At 42.0% G+C, this 27,886-nt stretch overlaps 1 protein-coding gene across 3 annotated transcripts; it reads right to left on the reverse strand.

The window, feature by feature from the left end:
• On the reverse strand, positions 1 to 27,885 carry LOC120437437 (protein NLRC3-like). Of its 3 annotated transcripts, XM_039608025.1 has the most exons (11): positions 27,846 to 27,885; positions 27,273 to 27,405; positions 26,805 to 26,924; positions 23,297 to 23,416; positions 22,785 to 22,904; positions 15,775 to 15,914; positions 13,837 to 15,646; positions 10,444 to 10,614; positions 5,740 to 5,913; positions 4,797 to 4,825; positions 1 to 997 (listed from the first exon to the last, which is right to left on the reverse strand). In XM_039608025.1, exons 2-10 carry the CDS (start codon positions 27,380 to 27,382, stop codon positions 4,810 to 4,812), a joined length of 2,781 nt encoding a protein of 926 aa, XP_039463959.1. In that variant the 5' UTR covers positions 27,383 to 27,405; positions 27,846 to 27,885; the 3' UTR covers positions 1 to 997; positions 4,797 to 4,809. The 3 variants fall into 3 exon arrangements, 2 of the variants coding, with proteins under 2 accessions (XP_039463959.1, XP_039463960.1); XM_039608026.1 differs by lacking the exon at positions 22,785 to 22,904; XR_005611132.1 differs by lacking the exons at positions 1 to 997; positions 4,797 to 4,825; positions 5,740 to 5,913 and adding an exon at positions 9,462 to 9,704 and having other exon boundaries at positions 9,842 to 10,614.
• Position 27,886: the final 1 nt, after the last annotated feature.

A 27,886-nucleotide genomic window follows, 5' to 3' on the forward strand; every position in this document is an offset into this window, starting at 1 on the left:
TCATGACAATGAATTTTAATCTATCTTGGAATAAAACTGTAACATGAAAAAATGTTAGTTTTCTGAACACTTTTCAGATGGACTATACATCTTTAACCAAGTATCTGTATTTTCCAAATATTGCAAAATTACAAAACTGGATTCACATTTACCACTGTACATGTGACACACCCTTCTCTGAGCTGTAATATGACACAGCACTGAAAAACACACTGCTGGATCGCTAATGCAACACCACAATCAAGACAATGTTCAACAGTAAAATTACAGTAGTGAAATTATTAAAACATCTCACAGTAAAATAATAAACAAGGACCTGCACAAGCAAAGTCTGTTTTTAGTTCCAGGACCATCTAGATGGCAGCTATTGTACCTCAAAAGTATTCTTTAACTTAGGAGAGTATCTGTAGGTATAAAATAAGAGCTCATTAGTCCAAATAAAGTAGCAGAACTTATTCCAAAGTTTACTAACTCTCGTAAGACAAATGACAACATCTCTTTGTTTTCAATGTACATTCTAACTGTGGTCTCCTCAGTGGGTCCTTGGGTGTGAAATCAGTGCAATGAAACCTGTTTCACAAGATTCTGCTCTGTAACAAATCAAAACTGAATACAAAGTGTCCTTTAGCTGGGTGAGCTGAATGTTTCACACTGTAGAAAAGTCAACATTCCCATACTGACACACTGACTGGTTCATAGGAGTGATCCAGGAAGTAAAGGTGTATAGGAGTGTCTGAAGCGGAAATGACCTCAGCACACTCTGAGGTCGAGGTGTTTTACCTCAGTCCTGTACTCCATCCACTGAAGAGAAGTTCATTAGTTTCGAAAGACCTTATCTATAAACCAAAGCTTGACATTGGAGTTAAGGCCACACTGTATTTGTGTCTTCATACGTTCTGGAACAGATTCAGGAAGTCTGAGTAGAGCCACGCTTTGACCACTGTTTCCTTTCAGGATTAGTTTGTAGGCATCACTGCATGTCTTGATCTGTTTAGAACTGAAAAAGATTGTTGCATATGCTTCAAATCATTTTTAGGAAACCAATCATTTCATTTTTTTACAACAGAGAGGAACAGCACATTTCCATTTTAACTTTGAAAATGACCTTGAAAAAAAAAACATTGTACATTTTGCTGAATCATTAAAAACATAAAGTGATTCTATGTTTGTGTGAAACAGCTAGTACACATTTAAAAACATCAAACATGAGAAACATGGGTAAATATGAATTTAAATATGAAATTTTTACATATAATTCTTTTTTTTTCTTTTTGGTTTTTGTGAACAGGAGTAATTTTAATTAGTAACAGCATTTTATCAAAAGGTCAACATTTAAATTAAAATGAATTTAATGAAAAGGATGAAACCTTTTGAGGTAAATCCATCAAACACTGAGATTCTGCATAGATCATTCAAAGCAAGCAGGTCTTCAAAACGTTTGAGTAGAAAAACATCCACAGACATGTACATCAATGGAAGGTTTTAATTATATATTAGATCTCGGGATACTATTTATAATGACAATGATTTAACTGTCATGGTCCTGGGTCCTTTGACCTTTGTGTTTTGGATTTTCGCGGATTTTTTGTCATTCTGTATTATGTTTAAGTCCACTTGTTACTGTTATTCTATGGTTCCTAGGTTATTCTGTTTGGTATTGTTTATTAGATTTCCCTTTGTGTCTTGCCCTCTGTGTGTCTGGGTTTGTATAGCTGTGTGTTCTTGTGCCTTGTTTTATTCCGTCATGTTTATCTATGTTCCTCAGCTCGTCATGTTCTCTCTCTCCCCCTCCAATCCACGTCTCTGTGTACTTCCTGTTTTACTTTGATAGTCTCCCGTTAGTGTGCGTCATGTCGTGTTTGCTCTTCCCCTGTCTCGTTATGGTTATTCGTGTCAGCTGTGATCTCCGTGTGTTCTCACTTTTCTTATTTGTAGCTGTGTCGTAATTCAGGGGAAAGATGCTCCGATCCTCCGTATTTGGACAACACGTTCTCACTCCCAAAGGGTAACATTTTACGCTAGGTGACAAATCGTCAACATATTACGTTTTCGGGCACCCAACGTGTTCCTACGTGATGACATCGGAAAACTGCGGACACATGAGAATCGTTTGGACTCAATCTACACATCTTCGCTTTTTCCCTTAAAATCGCTTGGGAAAACACTATTGCATGTCATTAAAGTGCTGGTTATGGTTAGGCATAAGGTTATGGTTAACGTTACAAATAAGGTTAGGCTTAGGGATAAGGTTAGGTTTAGGGCTGCAATACAGGGCTGGAACCCGCCGTGTACCATAACAACGTGGAAGGTCACCTTTGGCGTTCCTCAGGAACGCCGCGGGACGTGACAAAACGTCGTGATGTTACGCCTCAGGAGTGAGAACGGGTTCATTTGGAGACAATAAAGTCACAGCGTCGTGACGAAGGCTGTTCGAATTCAAAGAGTTCTTCAAATGTGTCGACAAATCCATCCTACTTCTCCCCAAATTTTAAGGATGGGTCCGATGTATCCTTTATGTCCTACCATATCCCAGGATTCATTGCGGGTCATACAGGAGTTTTTTTTTTTTTTTGAAAATGATGGAGGTTAAGCGGGAGAGGAAAACACTTCCAAATGTAAGTATATAAAAATTTGGTGGTACAAAAGTTAAATTGTCACAGCGGTTGTGTTGTTAAGCTACAGTGGCTTGCAAAAGTATTCGGCCCCCTTGAACTTTCCCACGTTTTGTCACATTACAGACACAAACATGAATCAATTTTATTGGAATTCCACGTGAAAGACCAATACAAAGCGGTGTACACGTGAGAAGTGGAAGGAAAATCATACATGATTCCAAACATTGTTTTACAAATAAATAACTGCAAAGTGGGGTGTGTGTAATAATTCAGCCCCCTTTGGTCTGAGTGCAGTCAGTTGCCCATAGACATTGCCTGATGAGTGCTAATGACTAAATAGAGTGCACCTGTGAGTAATCTAATGTCAGTACAAATACAGCTGCTCTGTGACGGCCTCAGAGGTTGTCTAAGAGAATATTGGGAGCAATGTTATTGGGAACAAGTGTTAGAATGGCCCAGTCACTACCTACGTGACGTAGGTAGGTAGTGTCCTTCGGAATATCCTTCCCCTGAATTCGGACACAGCATGTGTCCGCATCTTCCTCTCTTCTGTGTCGTGTCCTCCCTCATGGCTGTGAGTCTCTCCCTGTGTTTGCCCAAGTTACAGAATCCCAGTTTAATTCAGTTCTTTGTATCACCTCCTCACCAGAAATAACGCTGTGTTCTTTAGAGTTTACTTTTTTGTTCTCTGCGATTTTGGATTTGGGTCCTCTCTTGCAGGGGCGATTTTAGCCCCTTTTTTGGGTTGCTTCAGCCCCCCCAAAATGAATCAAAGCACCCCCAAAGATTTCTTACTTTTTTTGACAATATTTGCTGTTTGTGTGACACACTACTAAAAATATAAAAAGCATTCAGGACTTGGTTGAGACGTAACATTTTAACAACAAAAGTATAGATACACCCCCCCCCCTCCCAAAATGGTTTGTTCCAGCTCGCCTCTCCAATACTCTGGCTCTAGCGCCCTTTCTGCCAGAGCGATGGTGGCGGAGACGCAGAGGTGTAAGTGCCTGGCATAAAACAGGACATATTAGCTGCATTTAACCTTCAGTTACTGTTTATATAGTTAGGTAGGAGTCAGGTTATTTGCCTTTTGGTTGAAAGTACACTGAGAGAGGACTTTTTTTATTAGTGATCTTAATAATATATATTTTTTTCATATTAATGTAATTTTTTCATCTAATTGAATACAATCCATTTGTGTATGATTGTCAGTCCAAAGAGGGAGAGAGGAAAGAGGAATGTGAGCAGAAAGTACAAGGTCAGGAAGAACCAGGTAAGGAAACAGACAGGGAACAGTGACAGGCACAACAGAAACTGATTTGCCAACTTCAAGTTGAGGCAACATAGGTTAAAATAAAAGAAATAAATCTGCAGAGCCATAGTAGTAGTATCTGCAGTAAAGATCTTTTCATACATTAATACATTAATCAATTTTCTTTATCAATATTTTGTACATTTCAAGGACTCTTCTATTTTTGGAGTGAATTTTTATATATCTGTATTATATTATATATACACATTAAAAGTGAATCTGTCCAAAACATGCACTCAGTTTACTTCTTACTCACTATGATCATCATTCATTTTTCCCCAGTAATTAAGGTTAGGATATGTATTATTTTTATTGCAACCCATTCTTCATTTGCAGCATTTAAATAACCTTCATCAGATTTGATGGTTTTGTTGCAGACTTTAAAAAAGTGTTTTGCTTTTCTTTCACAAATTAAATAGTGTTAAAATGTATAGAACAGTGATGTCATGTTTTGTGACGAGGACCCAGGCACACAGAGACTTGATAACTTTAAGAATCTTGTGACTTAATAAAGAAATTTACAGACTTGCTCAGAGGTGGTAAAATTATGATGACTGATAATGGAGATGAAGACAACAGACGATGAGGACAGGGAGGAACAGGGGTTTAAATGCACCAAGGAGACAGTCAGAGGGAACTCGGGACAACAGGAGACATTTAAGGATGCAGGGACTGAGAGAGACAGGGAAGAAGTCTCATCGTGACGAGTAAAGTTTATCTTGCCTGGCTGGGCAGCTCTCTGATCAAAGCTCTGATCCTAGAATCACCCCTGCTCTCTTCCCTGCTCACAGTCAATTACATGACATTATCTTAAAATTGACAGTAAAATATATAAATTAATTACACTAAGAGATCTGAATAATACTCACCACAGTGCAGCATCTAAACCAAAGTCACTCTGCAGGAACATGATGAGACAGGACCAAAAACAGGTAGCAAACAAAATGAATTGTTACATCTTTTTGTTAACAAAGTGAGAAAAGACAAAGGAAAAGTCACACTGAACAAACTACATAAAAACTGAATATAAGTGCATCCAGGGTTTGTATTTCTAATAGATTCATTTTTGTGTTAAAGTACTTTTACTGATCAGTGTCTCCTTTTGTAACCTGTGGAAGATGGAGGTCCAGGAAGAAGTGAGGAGCTTACTATTGTGAATGTGAGAGAAATAACATTTCCTGCCATATTTCACCTTGGTACAGATAAAGTCACGGCTCGTGTATTTTCAAGAATGATTTTTTTGTTTCTGAGAACATAATGGCTATAAAATATTGATTTACATGTGGTGCATTTGCAGTTAGAAGTCATGCAGTGTCAAATTCAGTTCTCTATTGAAAAGCTATACACTGTACAGAAAGAGCTGCTCTGCTCCTAGTGACTGTTTTCCACAGAAAGAGGTGGATGTAGTGCTTACTCCAGTTTTACTTGAATCCGCAGATACTGAAAGGAGTTTCTAACTAGAGGTATGCAGACATGGTTACAAAAAAAAAAAAAAAAAAGAAAGATCTGTGTTTTAAACAGAAGCCCGAAACGTAAATACTGGGGACATGTGAAACTAAGAATTTATAAAGTATAAGAACACAAGACCTTTAAATATGCACTTCAGTGTTACCATATGAACTGCATATTTAAAGCTTTTTCTCTAAAATAAGGAGTAACTTTGTACTTTTGTTACTGTGGATCATCACATAGTCAGCCTTCTAAACACATCCTTATTCTCTTTGTATGTGTGATTGTTTGTTCTGCAGACACACTGATCAACAGAAACCAAAGAAATATTTTTCCTTTTGAATCTAAGTCAAGTGAACTGACCTGTTAAACTTCAGTTTACAGTGTGGACTCTCCAGGTAATCATACAGCTGTTTCATTCCTGAACCCTCCAGGGTGCATCTTATTAGATCCAGATGTTTCAGATAGGGGGGGTTGGACTTCAGAGCACTGAGCAGAGCAGCACAGTTGTTCTCTGACAAAGTGCTGTTCTCAAATCTGTAATTCACATAATTGTTATTCAGAGTGTTTTTTTTTTTTTTTTTTTAAATTACATCACCTTTTTCCTATAAGAAACCAAGTGAATGTCTAATGGAGCTACACACTATTGCAAACTCTAAAGATTATTTTCAAGTGCAAACATGCAGAAAACACACACACACACGGCAACAGAACACTTCTCTGATTAAAAATAACCAAACTCCAGTTTGCTAGAGATTTGCTAGTGATTGTGTTTTGTTCATGCAATAATTAAAAAAAAAAAAAAAAAAAATCTTAAATTGTCTACATGTACTTGCACCATTTTTGATGATGGTGCAAGTACAGTCAAGTGGAGCGTGCGTCTGTCCTCTCAGTAAATGAGTGAGACAGTAGACAGCAGTGAGGAGGGCTGTGCGAGTGCACCGCAAAAACACATAAATATGCCTGACACCTATAAACGAAGAAGCATCTGGCTGCAGTTTAAAGACTTTTTTTGTCTCGGTCTCGTCTTGGTATTGTCTTGGTCTTGGTTTAGGCAGTCTTGACTACAAGTCTAGCTTTTAGTATCTGTTTAGTCCAAATTTTTATTCTTTGTGTGAAAACTCATCCTAAAAATGTCAGCATCTAAAAACCTGCAGGTTATTATTCAGCTGCTCTAACCTCTGGTCACTGTCTCATCCACATTGTCCCCCTAATGTTTCCAGATGTCCAATGTAAGATAGCAGGCCACATCGGACTCTGGTTACTTTGTTGTGCAATGTCGGGGTGAAGATTACTACAATCCTGTAATTGGATGCAGGATTTTCCAAAACTGTAAGTTGTGGATTTGTGGGAATCAATGAAATTATGCTAAAATGCAAGTCCTCATTGCCTTGCGCTAAGGCAATGAGGAAAAAAATGGATTGGTCCATCCCAGTCCTCCATCTCACAGTACTGGAGTTGGGCTATAGGGGGATAAATTCATAGTTCAATACAGGGAGTGCAGAATTATTAGGCAAGTTGTATTTTTGAGGAATAATTTTATTATTGAACAATAACCATGTTCTCAATGAACCCAAAAAACTCATTAATATCAAAGCTGAATGTTTTTGGAAGTAGTTTTTAGTTTTAGCTATTTTAGGGGGATATCTGTGTGTGCAGGTGACTATTACTGTGCATAATTATTAGGCAACTTAACAAAAAACAAATATATACCCATTTCAATTATTTATTTTTACCAGTGAAATATAACATCTCCACATTCACAAATATACATTTCTGACATTCAAAACAAAACAAAAACAAATCAGCGACCAATATAGCCACCTTTCTTTGCAAGGACACTCAAAAGCCTGCCATCCATGGATTCTGTCAGTGTTTTGATCTGTTCACCATCAACATTGCGTGCAGCAGCAACCACAGCCTCCCAGACACTGTTCAGAGAGGTGTACTGTTTTCCTCCTTGTAAATCTCACATTTGATGATGGACCACAGGTTCTCAATGGGGTTCAGATCAGGTGAACAAGGAGGCCATGTCATTAGTTTTTCTTCTTTTATACCCTTTCTTGCCAGCCACGCTGTGGAGTACTTGGACGTGTGTGATGGAGCATTGTCCTGCATGAAAATCATGTTTTTCTTGAAGGATGCAGACTTCTTCCTGTACCACTGCTTGAAGAAGGTGTCTTCCAGAAACTGGCAGTAGGACTGGGAGTTGAGCTTGACTCCATCCTCAACCCGAAAAGGCCCCACAAGCTCATCTTTGATGATACCAGCCCAAACCAGTACTCCACCTCCACCTTGCTGGCGTCTGAGTCGGACTGGAGCTCTCTGCCCTTTACCAATCCAGCCACGGGCCCATCCATCTGGCCCATCAAGACTCACTCTCATTTCATCAGTCCATAAAACCTTAGAAAAATCAGTCTTGAGATATTTCTTGGCCCAGTCTTGACGTTTCAGCTTGTGTGTCTTGTTCAGTGGTGGTCGCCTTTCAGCCTTTCTTACCTTGGCCATGTCTCTGAGTATTGCACACCTTGTGCTTTTGGGCACTCCAGTGATGTTGCAGCTCTGAAATATGGCCAAACTGGTGGCAAGTGGCATCTTGGCAGCTGCACGCTTGACTTTTCTCAGTTCATGGGCAGTTATTTTGCGCCTTGGTTTTTCCACACGCTTCTTGCGACCCTGTTGACTATTTTGAATGAAACGCTTGATTGTTCGATGATCACGCTTCAGAAGCTTTGCAATTTTAAGACTGCTGCATCCCTCTGCAAGATATCTCACTATTTTTGACTTTTCTGAGCCTGTCAAGTCCTTCTTTTGACCCATTTTGCCAAAGGAAAGGAAGTTGCCTAATAATTATGCACACCTGATATAGGGTGTTGATGTCATTAGACCACACCCCTTCTCATTACAGAGATGCACATCACCTAATAGGGCTTTGGAGCGTGATGTCACGGGAGGTGGGCCACGCCCCCTTCCGCCATGACAGTAGGCTAGACACAGGATACAGCTTCAGCTATGGTTCGTATGTGTTGTGTTATCAGTTGCAACATTTGATCACACGATCGTGAAGGCAAGAACCTGGATAATGGGCTCTCTTTTCATCATTTTCCATCCTGGAGGCAACGTGAGGGATCCCATGTATCCGATAATACTAAACAAAGACGTCAGGCTTGCATTGCAGCGGTGAGACGAGCGGATCGAGTTCTGTGCAATCCCCAGCTTTTTGTTGGTTTGGTCTCCGCATCTTCTTTCCGGTGAGTTCTAAATTAATTCATATCACTATTAAAAGGCTTTTAGTGTTTTTTCAATGTGCTGAGGTCATAGATAATGAGATAAAACATGCTAATGTGTGATGCTGCAGAACCACGTCATGTCATCATGTCGACCGAGTAGCTTATGATTTAGCATTATTGCAGGCAAAGCAGCATATGAAATGGATGTAACAAATCCAGACTGGGCACCAACACTGCTCATGGGCCTCTAAAAACATACTAAATTGCTCTCATTGTACACTAATCTGCACATAACTTCCAGATGAATCACACACCTGTCATGTGCACTAATTTTATCTTACAGGCTTTTGTTATGCAGCTGCAGAGTCTGAAGGTGTGCCCCTTGCAGAAGTTATCGATGAAGATCTGACAGAAGAACAACAACAAAATCACCATGTCATGGAGGCTGTGGACAGCAGTTGTGTTGGGTAAGTGAGGTTGAGGTACTACCTGTAAATGTGGACAGTGGCGATCGGACAGACAGCATCACGGAAGCTAAAGGGCAGACGAAGTATTGTGTGTGCAATGAACAGGGCAGAGCAGAAATAAACACAACACTGCTTGATAAGATTGTTAAGGTTTGCTGTGTTTTGGTGAATATGTGCCCCAGTGTGGTTGTCAAACCAGCGCCAAATGAAACTTTCTCTTGTTGAGTATTCATAAAGCTGTTGTGTTGCATGTGTAGTTCATTGTAAATAATTGTACTTTGTGTGAAGTAGTTTCAATAAAACAGAAAATAATAGTATCTTTGTTTTTTTATTCTTGATCTGTTCACATGTACTTGCTAACTATTTACATGGCAACACACAGCTGACATCAATCTTGAACCACAAAATGAAACATTACAGGCTATTTAGAGCAGCACGTTGTTTGGAGAAGTATTTCCCAACAAGTTCAGGAAGACACACTTTAAGAAAGAAGTCTTGTGCTTGCTTTAAACGTGGTTCCCAGAAATACACATCAGTGAAGATGCGTATGACAGCAAGGTCTCTCTGTGTCCACACAACGAGGTCACAGTGGTTGGAGTGCAGTTTCATTCAGTCGTTGTGAGTGCAGTACCTGAAACACACAAAAACCACTTTTAATAAAAGGTCTGTAATGAACCAAGGCAAATATAGATGTTTTGGCTGTACGTGCAAATCAAAAACTGTAACAAGGAAGTTGTTTAGAAAGTTATCAAGTTCAAACCGACTTACCTTTGTCTTAACGACAACGTACTCGCAGTGTGGAGGCTTAAAGACGGACAAATCTTGCACCCAGCCATTCGTGAATTGGATGTGGGCCTCCAGGGATTTATAATTCTTAAACTGGTTTGCTGTGTATGCGCTGACTCCACAGACAAGATATGCGAAGATCGGGATAGGACAAAGGCGGTAGGTCGTCTGGGTTTCCAATCCGCTTCCTTATTTCATACGGGTCCACATTACCGATGCACGCAATTTTTTCAAAGTACCGTCTCTTGGCGTCTGGGCGCAATCGGTCGCGATACAGCCCTTTGTCTTTTGCGCTGATTTTGAGCATGTTTCTGGCAGTCCCGATTCCAACACTGTGTGCTTGTTTTGCCTTCTAGCCTACTGACATGGCGCCGCGATCCCACAATGCACTGCGGCGTGACGTCAACTCCAAAGCCCTATATGCTTAATTGGTAGTAGGCTTTCGAGCCTATACAGCTTGGAGTAAGACAACATGCATGAAGAGGATGATGTGGACAAAATACTCATTTGCCTAATAATTCTGCACTCCCTGTATATTGAAATACCTTTATAAATAACAACAGATTCAGTTTCAGTTAACTTACCTGAGTGTCTCCAGTCTACAGTTTGGATCCCCCAGATTAGCAAAAGTTTCATCTGCTGGAATCTCCAGGTTGATTGAACTCAGGCACAGCTCTTTCAGATGGGAGGGGCTGGACCTCAGAGCTGAGGCCACAGGGCCACATTTACCCATATAGACAAAAATCTCATGAAGTCTGTGTTGACACATATTAAAAAATAACATGTTATTATGAAGAAGACACATATTTAGTTTGTGCACTCGCTGGAAAACAATTGGACACTGTCTCTTCACATCAGTTGTTCAGATGATCTGATCTGACTGACATGAAACATTCTTATGACTTCTCAGACCTACAGACTTTCAGTCTTTGTTCGTATTTAATGTGGAGATGAAGGAGAAAACACTGAATTCCATTACATATGTGAGACTTTTTCCCCTCCATTTTGACAAACTTTGACAAATATAAAATCCAAGAAGGAAAAAACGAAAGTTATCTACTGTGAAAACCAAAAACATGTTTAATGAACCATTTTTAGATTTTGGAAATACAAATACCATGTATTTCTTTGAAAAATGGTATATAAACATCACATTTTTGAAGGTTGATGTGATGCTGTGATCATATGATATCATTATGTTAATCATGCTTTTTTTCCAATAGCTGCTTGGGCCCGAAAAAGGAATGAAAGTTGGACAACAGGACAGAGCTGAACTGCTGTGGAAAACTGCTAAGAGCAAACTTTAAAAAAAAAAAAATGTAAATAAACAAGCACTCATCTTCAAATGCTGTATGCTTGGGTCCTTCCTGTCACAGTCTTAAATGATTAATTTATGGCTGCTCACTGTGATGTTATCAAGCTTTAAATAGATAGTATTATCACTGACTGTATTGAATCACTTTTTTGATTTCATTTCTATTGCTGAAAGTAAATAACTGTGACACCATTCAGTTTTATCCCATTGCTTTCACACTTGGCCACTGTGGCTGCTTCAGCTGAACATTTACAGTGGCTTGCAAAAGTATTCGGCCCCCTTGAACTTTTCCACATTTTGTCACATTACAGCCACAAACATGAATCAATTTTATTGGAATTCCAGGTGAAAGACCAATACAAAGTGGTGTACACGTGAGAAGTGGAATGACAATCATACATGATTCCAAACATTTTTTTACAAATAAATAACTGAAAAGTGGGGTGTGCGTAATTATTCAGCCCCCTGAGTCAATACTTTGTAGAACCACCTTTTGCTGCAATTACAGCTGCCAGTCTTTTAGGGTATGTCTCTACCAGCTTTGCACATCTAGAGACTGAAATTCTTGCCCATTCTTCTTTGCAAAACAGCTCCAGCTAGAAACCTAGCTGCTCGCTCATTTCCTTCAATGCCTGGTTCACAAACCTGGGAATGATTTCTGACAGGAGGGCTTTTGCCACTGCACTGCTGTCTGCACTTTTAGTGGGGAATGCTTCTACCCACTTAGAGAACATTCTTCTTTGCAAAACAGCTCCAGCTCAGTCAGATTAGATGGACAGCGTTTGTGAACAGCAGTTTTCAGATCTTGCCACAGATTCTCGATTGGATTTAGATCTGGACTTTGACTGGGCCATTCTAACACATGGATATGTTTTGTTTTAAACCATTCCATTGTTGCCCTGGCTTTATGTTTAGGGTCGTTGTCCTGCTGGAAGGTGGACCTCCGCCCCAGTCTCAAGTCTTTTGCAGACTCCAAGAGGTTTTCTTCCAAGATTGCCCTGTATTTGGCTCCATCCATCTTCCCATCAACTCTGACCAGCTTCCCTGTCCCTGCTGAAGAGAAGCACCCCCAGAGCATGATGCTGCCACCACCATATTTGACAGTGGGGATGGTGTGTTCAGAGTGATGTGCAGTGTTAGTTTTCCGCCACACATAGCGTTTTGCATTTTGGCCAAAAAGTTCCATTTTGGTCTCATCTGACCAGAGCACCTTCTTCTACATGTTTGCTGTGTCCCCCACATGGCTTGTGGTAAACTGCAAATGGGACTTCTTATGGTTTTCTGTTAACAATGGCTTTCTTCTTGCCACTCTTCCATAAAGGCCAACTTTGTGCAGTGCACGACTAATAGTTGTCCTATGGACAGATTCCCCCACCTGAGCTGTAGATCTCTGCAGCTCGTCCAGAGTCACCATGGGCCTCTTGGCTGCATTTCTGATCAGCGCTCTCCTTGTTCGGCCTGTGAGTTTAGGTGGACGGCCTTGTCTTGGTAGGTTTACAGTTGTGCCATACTCCTTCCATTTCTGAATGACGACTTGAACAGTGCTCTGTGGGATGTTCAAGGCTTGGGAAATCTTTTTGTAGCCTAAGCCTGCTTTAAATTTCTCAATAACTTTATCCCTGACCTGTCTGGTGTGTCCTTTGGACTTCATGGTGTTGTTGCTCCCAATATTCTCTTAGACAACCTCTAAGGCCGTCACAGAGCAGCTGTATTTGTACTGACATTAGATTACACACAGGTGCACTCTATTTAGTCATTAGCACTCATCAGGCAATGTCTATGGGCAACTGACTGACTCAGACCAAAGGGGGCTGAATAATTACACACACCCCACTTTGCAGTTATTTATTTGTAAAAAATGTTTGGAATCATGTATGATTTTCGTTCCACTTCTCACATGTACACCACTTTGTATTGGTCTTTCACGTGGAATTCCAATAAAATTGATTCATGTTTGTGGCTGTAATGTGACAAAATGTGGGAAAGTTCAAGGGGGCCGAATACTTTTGCAAGCCACTGTATATGTATAAAAATGAAATCATCCAAATAATTTTCTGTAAAAAAAACAAAAAACAAACAAATAAAAACCATTTTCGCAGTGTTTGAAACATCTCAACAAGATTAAATTAAATATCCGTCCATCCATTCGCTTATCCTGTTCAGGGTCGCTGGAGCCTATCCCAGCTGTCATAGGGCAAGAGGCGGGGTACACACTGGACAGGTCGCCAGTCTGTCGCAGGGCTAACACACAGGGACAGACAACCATTCGCACTCACATTCACACCTAGTGGCAATTTGGATTATCCAATTAACCTATCCCCACAAGCTGCATGTCTTTGGACGGTGGGAGGAAGCCAGAGTACCCGGAGGGAACCCACGCAAACACGGGGAGAACATGCAAACTCCACACAGAAAGACCCCGGCCTGATGGTGGAATTGAACTCAGGACCTTCTTGCTGTGCGGCAACAGTGCTAACCACCGTGCCACCGTGCTGCTTAATTTAAATTAAATTAAATTAAAAAATTAAATGGATGTGTCATTTTTCTAATAAATAACTGGAACTCTGCAATAAGAACAATGATTTTGTTTTAGTAAGAATAACTTTAAGAACTAAACTATTGTTCCACACTGATTTATAATCTTAATCACATCTGGACTCACCGAGCCTTTCTGCAGTTCTTAAGAGCTGGAACCAGTCTCTCTCTACCCTCCTGTGTTGTGTTGTACTTTTCCAGATCCAACTCATCCAAAACCTCCTCTGACATGAGCAACATATGTGCCAGAGCTGTGCACTGAATTCCAGAGAGTTTCTTCTCTGATTTGTTCTGTGACTTTAGAAACTCTTGGATCTCCAGATGTACTGAGAGGTCCTTCATCTCCATGAGACAGTGGAAAATGTTTAGACATCTGTCAGGACACTTGCCATTACTGCTAATCTCCTTTAGGTTGTTGATAACTCTCTGGATGCTTTCAGGATTGTACTCTGTCTGACCCAGCAGACCTCCTAAGAGTCTCTGGTTGGACTTTAGACAGAGGCCATGAAGGAAGCGAACAAACAGTTCCAGTTGGCCGAACATAGAGTGGAACGATTTCTCCATGGCTCTGCTCAGAAAACCTTCCAGAGATGAGATATCTTCCGGAGATATCTTATTTCCTTTATCGTCCTCAGTAAAGAAGTCCTGCAGCACCTCTGTCTTCCTGTTGGTGTAACAGTGGAACATGTAGACTGCAGCCAGAAACTCCTGAACACTCAGATGAACAAAGCAGTAAACTGGTTTCTGGAAGATCACAGACTCTTTTTTGAAGATCTCTGTACAAACTCCTGAGTACACAGAGGCCTCTGTGACATCCAGACCACACTGCTCCAAGTCTTCTTGGTAGAACAGGATGTTTCCCTTCTGCAGATGTTCAAATGCTAGCCTCCCCAGCTTCAAAAGAACTTCCCTGTCAGTATCCATGAGCTTTTGTCGCCTCATCCCTTGCCCCTCACTGTACTTGTGCTTTTTCTTTGTCTGAACCAGCAGGAAGTGTGAGTACATGTCAGTCAGGGTCTTGGGCAGCTCTGCTCTCTTTTCTGTAGTCAACATGTGCTCCAGAACTGTAGCAGTGATCCAGCAGAAGACTGGAATCCCACACATAATGTAAAGGTTCCTGGATGTCTTCAAGTGGGAGATGATTCTGCTTGACAGCTTGTTCTTTTTGAATCTCCTCCTGAAGTACTCCTGCTTCTGAGCATCAGTGAAGCCTCGAACTTCTGTCATCCTGTCAACACATGTTGGATGGATTTGACTTGTTGCTGCAGGTCGGGATGTTATCCAAATGAGAGCAGAGGGAAGCAGATTTCCCTCGATGAGATTTGTCAGCAGCTCACTGATGGTTGATTTCTGTGTGACATCAGACACAAGCTTCCTGTTGGTGAAATCTAACAAAAGTCTGCTTTCATCCAGGCCATCAAAGATGAACAAAAGATTACACATAGTGAGCTTCTCTGCTGTGACGCTCTGTAATGTTGGATAGAAAACATGGATCAGCTCCAGGAGACTGTACTGCTCGTCTCTGACCAAGTTCAGCTCCCTGAATGAAAGCAGAACCACCGCACTGATGTCTTGGTTTTCTAAGCCCTCTGCCCAGTCCAGAGTGAACTTCTGCACCAAGAAGGTTTTTCCAATGCCAGCAACACCATATGTCACAACCACTCTGATGGGTCTCTGTTGGTCAGGTAAGGTTTTAAAGATGTCCTGGCAGCTGATTGATGTTTCATGGAGTATCTTCTTCTTGGAAGTTCTCTCCACCTGCCTGACCTCATGTTGGATTTGAAACTCTTCATTCTGCACGTCTGTGATGTAGAGCTCAGTGTAGATCAATCTGAGGGGGGCTTCACTTCCTGTTTTATCAGTTCCTTCAAATACATGTTCACATCTGTTAATCAGAGTGAGCTTTAATGCATCTAAAGCTTTTTGCAGACCAGTATCTGTTGAAAGAATGGAAAACAATGAATCTGGAGAGCCCAAAATGTTTTTAAAGCCTGAATAACAGAATAATTTAAAAAAATATCAACAGAAAGATATCAGATTTTTCTTTGTGCACAGCTGCTCTTACTGGCTGCCTGCTGATTATCTCTGGTTCTGGAATTTTCTCTACACTGGGGACAGAAGTCTGATGAATCCTTCAGGGCACCATGACACCACACACAACAGGACGTTGGCTTCCCCACTAAAAAATTATTACTCTTTGTTTCTCTGTGGGGACCAAGAAAAAATTATTCTCACCAAAGAAAAACAGTAAAATCAGACAAACCAAAATTTAATAGTAGCCCGGGCATCCAAAAAAACATGGTTTATGATTCTAGGCAACCAGTAGTCAATTCTTGACAAATTTTGCTTTGGTGCTTAGATTCTATTATGGGATGGATCGCTGATAACTTTCTTCAACAAAGTGAGAAGAAAACTGAAGTCCTTGTTTGTGTGCCTAAAAAATTGGTATCTATTACAGAAACCTTAGGCCCTCTCGCTACATTTGCCAAACCTTCAATCTGTTTTTATCATTAAAAAAAACATTGCTAAGCTGAGTCCCATTGTCTCACGCTCAGAATTAGAAATGGTCATCCATGCATTTGTCTCATCTCGTTTGGATTATTGTAATTCTTTGTTCACTTGTTTATGTAAAGCCTCTGTGGATCATCTGCAAGTTGTTCAGAATGCTGCCGCAAAGCTTCTGACCAAGTCTTCTAAATACTCTCACATTACACCTCTACTGATCCAGTTGCACTGGCTCCCCATAAAATTCAGAATCCACTTTAAGATTTTGACTTTGACATTCAGGGCTCTGCATGGACAAGGACCAAACTAATATCAGAGATCTTACATTCCCAGCAGCTCCTTGAGGTCATGTGATCAGGGCTTGCTGGTTGTTCATCATACGAGGCTGAAAACGAAAGGCGAACAAGCATTTGTAACTGTAGCCCCCAGACTTTGGAGCTCCCTTCCTTTGAGCCTCAGATCTGTGGACTCAGTGGTTTCATTTAAAAAACAGCTAAAATCTCATCTTTTTAAAATTGCTTTTGGTTGATTTCTGTTTTTATGTTTTAGCTTTGCTGTGAAGCACATTATGATTGTTATCTTGAGAGGTGCTATACAAATAAAATATTACTTTACTTACTTTACTTCTTTTCAGTATCTTTAATTTATTTTGTGTTTTGTTGCATTTTACTTTCTGCAAATCACTTTTGTGCCAAAGAAGATAAATCACAGAATCTGATAGGCAAATTAGACATTAATGTGCAAAATAGATACAAAACTACTCATGTCACGAGCTGCACATTAACTTTTGAAGTTTGTTAGTCAGTCATAAATGTCTGTGCATGAATTGTTACGCTTCATAATGTAGCCAGGTGGAAGGTCGGTATTATGGGACATGCCACTGGATGGCACTGTTTCTTTTGGGGTACCTCTGAGAGCGCAAGAGATGATGAGGATCTACAGAGACATTCACGGAAGTGCTAGCTTGCATTGGTGTTATGTGGGTGTGCAATGCCGTTTTTCGCTGCCTGGTCTGTTTTAAATGCAAAGAGTGGAACAGTTAAGGCACCGGGAGTTGCTGCAACCGACTTCACTGTTCATGTCAGAGGGATCTGTATGCCGTTTTTCTGCTGGATTTATGCACTGTATGTGTTTGAGTTCACACTTGTATTATAATATCTCCATGGATAAGAGGGAAAACATACCTTTTTTAACTGTTTAATGTGTCTCTGTATTTTAGCACGAGAAGCCACTACAGTTATTTTTGCACTGCTAAGTTTGTTTTGTTTCTGGATGGGTTTATATCAGTCACAAATTGACTATAGACATCTTTGAGTTCCAGATGCTGATGAAGTTGGGAAAATAACCTGCAGTAGCAGTGGATTACCAGCAGAGATGGGCAGTAACGCGTAATCCAACTACTTTTTTCAAGTAACGGGTAAAGTAAGGGATTACTATTTTTTTTTTTTTTTTTTTTTGTCTGTCCCATTTGGTTCTTTAGCCGTCAGAATTGTTGTCTGAAGACTAACAAGGATACCAAATGGATTTATTTTGCCAAATGGATCATCATGGCATTGCCGTATTGGTCCATTTGATCAAACTTTGTTGTTATTATTTATTTTATTTTCAGTTGTTACAGATGGGACAGACATAACTGGGGATAGGAAAGGGAGAAAGAAAGAGAGGAAGGAAAAGAAAAACAGAAGGGAAAAGGGACAGTGAGAAAGGGCACTTACAAAGGCAAAGAGAGAAAAAAAAAAAAAATCTCCTGGATCACCTGTTGAGAGAAAAGAAGAAAGACAAGCAAAAAAAACCAAACAAAAACAAAGCAACATACTAAACACAACACCATCACGTTAATCTAGCTAAGTGTGAACAGCAGTAAATACTAAATATTGAAAGTTGTTGTGCAGCACGCAGGACAGACAGCGCACAATGTGCTTTGAAGTAGCAGCTAAGAAAGGTGTAGTTTATGTCTCACGAACAGTGAACACCCGTGTGCACACCTGTGTGGATCAACGCTTGTATACAAAAAGGTTTCCCCATGTAATGGTCTGCTAGAGGGTGTGGAGGCCCATAGCCCCGTCCCCCAGGGCATGAAGCAGGCATGGAGGAGATCCAGGCTCCAGACATCCAGAGGCCCCAGAGTGCGAGAGCCCAAGGAGTACCACCGGAGGGGCATCCGTGCCACCCTCCTGGGAAGGGCTGAGGAGATCCCCAGACGAGGGGTCACCCAGTAGCCACGGAGCAGAAGCCAGAGGGGGCTGCACCGGCGTGCCCGCCGGCTCTGCCGGCAGCCAGCTGTGCCAGAGTGAACCGAGTTGCAGGCCCCGAGGCTGGAGGCCCGAGGGCCCCCTTTGCCACGGAAGAGGCCTGACCGAGCGACAGGCACCAGGCCCCGCCAAGTAGCCACCGGGAGTGAGCTGGTGCATACCTGAGCGCCCAGCTCCGGACACCAAGAACCACCAATGCACCAACCCCTGAGGGCATCAGTTACCAGCAGGGAGTGTGGTGAGGGGAGATAGGCCTCCACACTTGGAGGGCCTGGGAGTACCCAGGAGGTGGAGTCTAAGACCCGACCTGACATATAGACACAGACAAACAGGCACACACAGACATAAACATGCTTTCCCACCCTCATGCACACATTACAAACACTCAGCACTCACCCAACGTAGGAATAGACATACATAGACATGTACACACAATCATACTCCCCAAACATACTCTATGCCCGGGTCCAGGTACCCTCGCCCCCAGAGGGGGGAAACGCACCCAGACCCAAGAGATGTGACCCTTTCCCCGGGTGGAGGCAAGCAGACCGCCCCAGGCTCCGCAGCAGCAGGGAGGCCAATCGGACAGCCAACACCTCCTCCCAGCCCCCGCCCGATGGCTAGTAGAGAACGGTGTGTGTGAAGACCCCATACCTCCCTCCTCCCGCTCATGTGTAGTGTTGCTGCGTGTTGTTCTAAAGTGCATTTAAAACAAGGGAGGGCATGGTGCTGCTGCCAGAGAGCAGCAGGTGTTAGCACGGCCCCTCCCGAGAACCCTCAATGTCTACATGGATTTAAAATTGAGAGGTGGGCACCGCGCCAGAGGTAGGGTTGAATACACAGACCGTCCTCTGGGCGCCGTTAACGTGGTCACCCTCAAGGCCCTATATATATATATATGTCTGTGTGTGTGTGTGTGTTATGAGAGTGTGAATAATGTGGATGTCTAAGTTGTGAAATAAAATTGAGGCACAGGTGGTCAGAAGGGGACAGAGGGGGGGGAATGCCTCCCCTGCACCCTGGTGACACACCCGCACCCCAAGGCCCTACCTGTGTGGGTGGGTGTGGTGGAGCGGGAAGAGGGAGGCAGCCGGGGATGGGGAGGAAAAGAAGGGAGGGCAAGGTTCCCTCCTTAGGGCCAGCTCCCCGCTGACCCCAGTAGGCACCCCGTCCTCTAGTACCCACCAAGGCAAGGGAGCCCAGGCCCATCCAGACCGGGGCCTATGGCAGCAGCACCGCTAAGCCCCACAGGACCTGGGGAAGCCCACCCACCCCACCGCAGAGGAAACTATACCCACCCCAACATTCAATCATCTCCAGACTACACAAGACAACAGACACCCAGGTTAGGTTTATTCTCCACCTCTCCTGTGTCTCTCCCCACCTGCAGAGTGGACTTCTGCAAGGATGGAACAACCTCCTGCCAGTTGAAGAGCCCCAGTTAGGCCGATGCACCAGAGGCCCCTGCGCCAGGGCTGAGCCCCGTGCACCCACCCGCCCACAACCTCGGCGACACACCGACGAGGACCCGAAGCCCCAAGGCCCAGCCAGAGCCCCATCACGGAGACAAAGCACCCCCGACCCCAAGCCCCCTGCCTGCCCCGGATCCACTCAGGGGCAGCCAGGCCACCAGGCCAGTAACCTCGTCCGCCAGTACAGACCATCCCCAGCCCCGCTGCACGCAGCCACGAGGAGAACACCCTCTAAGAGCGACCAGAGCCACTAACCAGGTTATGACCACAACCCCCAGGTTGAGCCCTCCAGGGATAACGTCTCTAGGGGTTCTCCTGGCGCCCTAAGCCCATCCCAACCTCCACATCAACCACAATAGCGAAGGCAGGACCAAACCATGACCCCCCACCCCCCACTAGGTGATGAAGCCGATCAAAGGAGCCCAAAGGGATTGATCAAATGTGGTGGCAGAGGCTGTATCAATACTAATGTGATCTATTAGATGGTTTTTATATTGATTAGAATTAAGATTATTTTTATTTTTCCAGTTAAGGAGGACCGTTTTCTTGGCAATGCATAGGGCTGTAAAAAGAATGTGGGCTGTGTTTATTTCTGCAGTGACCTCATCCAAGTTGCTCAGCAAGCACACTAAAGGGGAGGCTGGAATGCTACATTTCAGACACTTTGATAAGTCTTCACATATCTGACGCCAAAACTTCTGCACTGGTGGACAGAACCAAAGGGCGTGGATGTAATTGTAAGGGATTACTATTGCAAAAAAGGTAATTAGATTAGTGTTACTTTCCCGTAAGCATGCTGCGTTACTGTGTTACTGCGTTACTAAAACCGTGATTTTTTTTTTTGCGAGAGTGTCTCATGACAGTGACGTAAGTGAGTGCGACGTTCGTGACAACAGCTGTGTGCAGATCAACAATGGATAATATATCGAGTGCGGGAGAGAGTATGAGCATGCAGCATTTAAAGCGTGGAAGTACTGACCTTATTTTGAGTCTGATTCCGTAAAAAGTGACAAAAACATTAGCGTCCGACACACACACACGGATATATACAGCTACACATGCATACACAAGCTGTGTAAACCAACCATAAATAACCAATCTAAATACAGGATGACAGAAATGAAATGAAGTGAAATGAATAACACAGAATGTACATACGGTGCACTTGCAGTCTGCTAGTGGGAGCAGGAAGCGAGGGAGCCAGAGAGGGAAGTGATGGAAAGCTACATCTGGGAGACACTGGCAGCAGGAATCATTTCTCTCCAGCAGGGGCTGGACTAGTTTTCATAGCAACGGAAAGCAACAAAAGCAATGACTTTGCGATTTTGTATTGACTATTTTGGTTTATATGAATAACAATTAAAAATAAGTACCTCTTGCCTCTGATTAACTCAGCTTTTGAGTCTCTCCACAGAGCCGCCATGTTCACTAAGTTGGATCTTCAAAACACATACCACCTCATTCCCATCCAGTAGGGTGACAAATGGAAGACAACTCTTAACACCCCGCTCGGACATTTTGAGTATCTCCAAGGTAAGCTCCAACTCTGTGCCTTTTTCTCACAGGGACTGTCAAGCACAGAGCACATCTATGATGCTGGGGACAGGGCGCTCCAAGCAGTGAAACTAGTGCTGGATGAGTGCTGCTGCTAGCTTGTTGGGGAGGTTGAATCTGGTTTACCTCTGTTTTGCTAAGAGACTTAATGCTTGCTTGCCACGTTGGTCCCTGATCTTTAGTCGACTCTGTTGTACTCTCTCTTATTGCCTTGGGTCTAGAAATTAAAAGCCTGATGCTTTCTCAGCCAGTTCTTTTTCAGTCAGAGCAGGAGAAGATTCTGCCTGCCACCTAATTATGCTTCCTGTTTTATTGTGAAAATTCTTTTTCCATGTTCAGTGTGTCTAGTTTCACTTCCTCCGTGGCCACATTATGTCCATTCACATCAGCCCTTTCCCCATGTTTTTCCACTTCCATTGAACACCTCCTGTGTGTATTTAGTCACTGAGTTTTCATTCATTCTTTGTCTGATTGTATGCAATTCTGCCATGCTCATGCCATGTTTACCAGGATTTTCATGCCATGCCAAGTCTACGTGTTTCAGTTTTTTTATGTCTTTTTTCCATGTTCATGTTAATGTTCAGGGCTTTTTATGTTTAGCCTGAGTTCACTCAGGTTAGGTTAGTGTTTAGTTTTGCCTTTGCCATTTTTTTACTGTTAAAACCAGTCTTTATTAATAAATGGCTCACTTTCTGTTAAGATTAAGTTTGGATTTCCATTTTGGTTTTTCTGTTATAGATCCACAGAGTATTTAATGCATCTTTTATTTCTTATTCCTAGCACTTCTAATCGTGGCAAGGGGTCCCATGAAGCTAGTTAATTAACTCGCTATGTTACCCAGGGTTCAGTCTAACTATGAACACAGTCACATCAAAGTTGTTGCATTTGCAGTAACAAACCAATCGGAGTCATGGATAGGTGCACTGCAGGGCAGCAGTTAAGAATATAAAACTACAAAACATCACAGTAAAATTATCAAATATCAAAAATATCAGTTAAACACATAAACATTGAAAGCAATACAGCTGCTGTGTGAGTGGTTGTTTTGGGGAAAGTTATTTTTCACCATTTTTGGAAGACCTTAGAGTTTACCCTATAGGTTCGAAGAATGGTCTCTTTACTTTCCAAAAAAAGCCTTCATTTCATACCTACTGATCTTTAGTCTCAAACAAAACCTGATGTGGAATAGGTTAAGCCTGTGACTCCAACCCTACAAACCCCTTTGAAATAATATGAAAAACTTCAAAACCAAAATCATCTTCACTCAGTTGATAGCAGAAGCAGTCTCTTACTGTGTGCCTGAGGGTCCATGTTCATGACTGAAGACTGGAGGATAATCTCTGGACGTGTCACTGTTCATGGACACAGAGCTGGATCCTGGAAACTCTGCTCTGTGTTTGTGTTGTTGACGTCTGCAGACGCAAAGACAAAATGAAGAACCAATTGTTCTTCTGCATTTAACTGTTGTTGGTCACTGAGCTCCTTCTCTCTCAGTGTCAGATTTATCTGGCTGAAGCTTTTAATTTTGTCACTACTGATATAATTTTTGTAGGACAGTCTGTCACCAACTTCACTGAAAACAAATATCTGGAGAGCAAACACATATTACATACTGAAAACAACACAGATGTCTTAGTGGTTGGTTGAGGAAAATCTATTTTTATGAATGTGAGAGAACTTTAAGAGCTTTTGTCAGAAAGACTATCCTTTCACCATTTTCACATTGTAGATAGATAGATAGAATATAAAAGACTTCAAAACCAAAATCATCTTTATTTAGTTGATAGCAGAAGCAGTCTCTTACTGTGTGACTGAGGGTCCATGTTCATGACTGAAGACTGGAGGATAATCTCTGGACGTGTCACTGTTCATGGACACAGAGCTGGATCCTGGAAACTCTGCTCTGTGTTTGTGTTGTTGACGTCTGCAGACGCAAAGACAAAATGAAGAACCAATTGTTCTTCTGCATTTAACTGTTGTTGGCCACTGAGCTCCTTCTCTCTCAGTGTCAGATTTATCAACCTGAAGCTCTGAATTTTGTCTCAACTGACATAAATTTTGTAGGACAGTCTGTCACCAGGGTAATGCTTTTAAATTTCTTTAGAATCCATAATTAATATTTTTGAGTTTGGATTTCCATGTAGATTTTCCTGTTTTATACACAATGACTCTTCCCTTTATCAGCCAGTTCATTAACTCACAATGTTTACCCAGGGTTCAGTCTAGCTATGAACACATTCACATGAAAGTTGTTGAGTTTGCAGCAACAAACCAATCGAAGTCATGGATAGTTGCACTGCCAGGACAGCAGTTATTTTATAAAGGAGATAAAACTACAGAACTTCATAGTAAAAATATCATGGGGTTAAACACTTTATACACAATGAAAGTAACACAGCTGCTGTTATTGAGGTTGTTAAAAGGAAGGTTAAGGTTGTTATCGCCATGGTTTCATCCAATCAGAATGTGAATAAAACAGCCATTAATCTGTTGCAGTACCTCAGCTCATTGAATTGTAATCAGTGGTAACTCAACTTAAAGGAAGACACACATGACACACATAAACTCTCAGCTGCCGCCCCATGTGGGAGTGAAAAGTATGAGCTGTAAGTGAGTGCAGTCCTTATATAATGTGTGGCAGGTGCATGCAATTAAAGGCAAACTCCAGAGCCAATCAGTGGTGAAAACGGGAAACATGGTAAGTCTGGTGAGGGGAGGGAGAGAGGAAAAAGGGTAAGAAAAACAAGAATCTTTACAACAGCTGCTGTGTGAGTGGTTGTTCTCTATCATATCGAGACTATCTCTCCACTCAGTTATATATTCCATATGTACGTGGTATGGCCCCCTCTTGGTCGTGGTGTGTGGATACTTCTTTAAGATACTCCGGCTAGCCCGGCAACGCCCAACAGCTTACGTATAAAACAGCTGTGCAAACGTGACACCGGTGATAGGAAAGTGTTAGGGACTTGTTGGGAAAGAGGAAAGGTTTTTAAAAATAGTTTTGGGTGGATCTGGGATGATAGAGCGAGAACTTTTAAAGTGTATGACAAAGACTTCAGTGAGACAGTGTTGTGGCCTTTACGACCCATATGGACATTGAAATATATTGACATAGACAGATCATTAACGCACACTAAGAAGAGGAAATTGACCACAGATATTTGTCAAAAATTTTATAACAGATTGGAGAGCAAATACAGTGAATTTTACTGGTTTATACAGATGGGTCAAAAGATCCTAAGACTGAAGCAACTAGTGTAGCAGTGGTCATTCCGGAGTTAAATATCAAGATTGCGAGAAGAACATCAACTCGTCTGGGTGTATATGCAGTTGAGTTATATGCCATACTGCTGGCTCTAGAATGGGTGGAAGACAGCAGAGTCTCAAAAGTACTGATATGCAGTGATTCATTGTCTGCATTATTAAGTATTGAACAAGGAAACACAAATACCCATCAGCAGATTCTGTATGACATTCTTTTTGCTCATCATAGACTGTCTGACCAAAACAAACATGTAGTAATAATGTGGACTCCGGCTCACGTGGGTATTTTGGGTAATGAAAGAGCAGAAAGGTTGGCCAAAGCAGCTGTTAAAAGAGTCGATATAGATGCACAGATACCACTGTCAAAATCTGAAGGGAAAAGTATAGTTTGGACAGAAAGTAAGAACTTCTGGCAAATGGCATGGGATAATGAAACAAAAGGGAGACATTTATATAGGGTGCAAAACACAATAGAAGCTAAGAGGAGTAGAGGATTAAAGAGACAAGAGGAGGTTGTTATCAGTAGAATACGAACGGGCCACTGTTTTTAAATGGTACTCTTTTTAGGATAGGTAAACATCCGACTGGGTTGTGTGATGGGTGCAATGGTATGGAGACGGTTGAGCATGTGCTCCTTAGTTGTAGGAAGTATGCAAGTCACAGGAGGGTGATGTGGGGTAAAATGAGTGGTGGAAGGGAACTTACGTTTGAACAAGTGGTTAATAAGTTAAGTCACGGTGAAGGAAAAGTGGTGGTTTTTCGTTTTTTTGAGAAACACTGGTCTCATCAAGAGGATCTGAGGATTCAGGAGTGATGGAAGATTAAAAGCCAGGAGATGACAGTAATGCAACAGTTTTGGATGCAAGCTGCCGTTAAACTTGACAGAAGAAGAAGAAGAAGACACCGGTGATTGTTTTATCTCCACTTGTTTGTGTGTGTGTGGTTGACTGATGGTACCTACTTGTGGTACTGTGTGACTGGGTGTGTGATAGTGGCAATGGCAGTGGTGTCCGTTTGTGGGAGCTTGTTTCTGCAGCCTCCCTGGATGCTGCCTCTTCCCTGGCCCTGGTCTCCCTTAGCAAGACCCTTAGCTTAGCTGCCGTGCTCGATTGGCTTAGTAGGCTGTGCTCCCCTGGTGTATTGCCCACGTGCTGCAGGTTTACGCAGCCAGCAGAGGCTCAATCAGTGAGCTAAACTTCCTGGCAGCCTACAGGTGTCTCGTTTGCGAGTTCACTCTTGCTGCTTCCCTGTCTGTGGACGGTGCGGCTGCTTGGCTCTGGAGACTGACCTTCAGGTCACGTTCCTTGCTCAGCCTGCTAATGCAGACTGTGTCTCATGGCGTATTGCTCGAGCTTCACCAGTTAACACGCCAGTTGGACCTCACTGTGCCTGACACCTCAGCCAGCGGGTGAGAGTTCTTCATCCTGCAGCATCCGCTCCCTATCTGGTGTATTGCCCACATGTCCCCCGCCTTTGCCTTTCCCCCCACCTTTGCATCTGGCGGGGCCATGACTGGGGAGGTATGTACATATGTACAAGTTAGCACATTACACCCTGGGTCAACACACCTGAATCAAATGATTAGTTCATTACCAGGGTTCTGGAAAACTTCAAGACATGTTAAGGAGGTAATTTAGCCATTTAATTCAGCTTTGTTGGATCAAGAACACATCTAAAACCTGCAGGACACTGGCCCTTGAGGCCTGGAGCTGGACACCCCTGAATGAATTTGTCATATTAACAGCCTTGGTCATAAATACTAGAAACATGCTAATATGTTACAAGACGTTAAGCCTACTTTTCACCATTTTTGGAAACAGAGTTTACCCTATAGCTTCCAAGAATGGTTACTTTTACTTTCCAAAGAAATAATAGTTCCAAAAGCCTTCATTTCATACCTTTTGATCTTTAATCTCAAACAAAACCTGATGTGGAACAGGTTAAGCCAAATTCAGTGACTCGAACCCTACAAACCCCTTTGAAATAATGTGAAAGACTTCAAAACCAAAATCATCTTCACTCAGTTGATAGCAGAATCAGTCTCTTACTGTGTGACTGAGGGTCCATGTTCATGACTGAAGACTGGAGGATAATCTCTGGACGTGTCACTGTTCATGGACACAGAGCTGGATCCTGGAAGCTCTGCTCTGTGTTTGTGTCGCTGATGACTGCAAACACAAACATACAATAAAGAAGATGTTTTTCTTTTACATTTAACTGTTGTTGGCCACTGAGCTGCTTCTCTCTCAGTGTCAGATTTATGAGACAGGCTGTCACCAACTTCATGGAAAACAAATATCTGGAGATCAAACACATAATACAGACTGAAAACAACACAGATGTCTTAGTGGTTGTTTGACGAAAAGAACTTTTTATGAATGTGAGAGAACTTTAAGAGCTTTTTTCAGAAAGACTATTCTTTCACCATTTTCACATTGTAGATAGATAGATAGAATATAAAAGACTTCAAAACCAAAATTATCTTTGCTCAGCTGATAGCAGAAGCAGTCTCTTACTGTGTGACTGAGGGTCCATGTTCATGACTGAAGACTGGAGGATAATCTCTGGATGTGTCACTGTTTATGGACATAGAGCTGGATCCTGGAAACTCTGCTCTGTACTCCATCAAACCACTTATCTTTAGGCTTCCTGACAGAGAAACAAAGAACACTGACTATGAGTACAGCAGAAAAACAAACATCAAAAATATTTTTATAGACACCTGTAACTGGCAGAACAGGAAATACAGGATACACAGATGCACACACAGTCTAGCGTGTATTAAATCCAGCTTACTTTCTACCTCATAAATCAACAGATACTTTTACTCTCTCACAGCCCACTGAGAAATAGAGAACTCAGCACAAGAAGAAAAATGTCAGTTTGACCATAAACCAAAACCTTATTTCCAATTATCACATTTCTTTCTGGATGGTGTCACAAACTCAAGTACTAAAATGGACCAAAACAATTTCCAGATTTTTTTGTTCTACCTTGACAAACATTAATTCCTATTTCTTAACTTTTTCCCATAAGAAACATTTTTTTCCTATTATTCTGACACCCCATAAATGCTCAGTAACACTCACCTTGATTTCACTCGTCTGTTTCGTGACTGTACAAATTGAAA

Source organism: Oreochromis aureus, linkage group 3, assembly GCF_013358895.1.
Source record: "Oreochromis aureus strain Israel breed Guangdong linkage group 3, ZZ_aureus, whole genome shotgun sequence".
In the NCBI taxonomy this organism is placed as follows: Eukaryota; Metazoa; Chordata; class Actinopteri; order Cichliformes; family Cichlidae; genus Oreochromis; species Oreochromis aureus.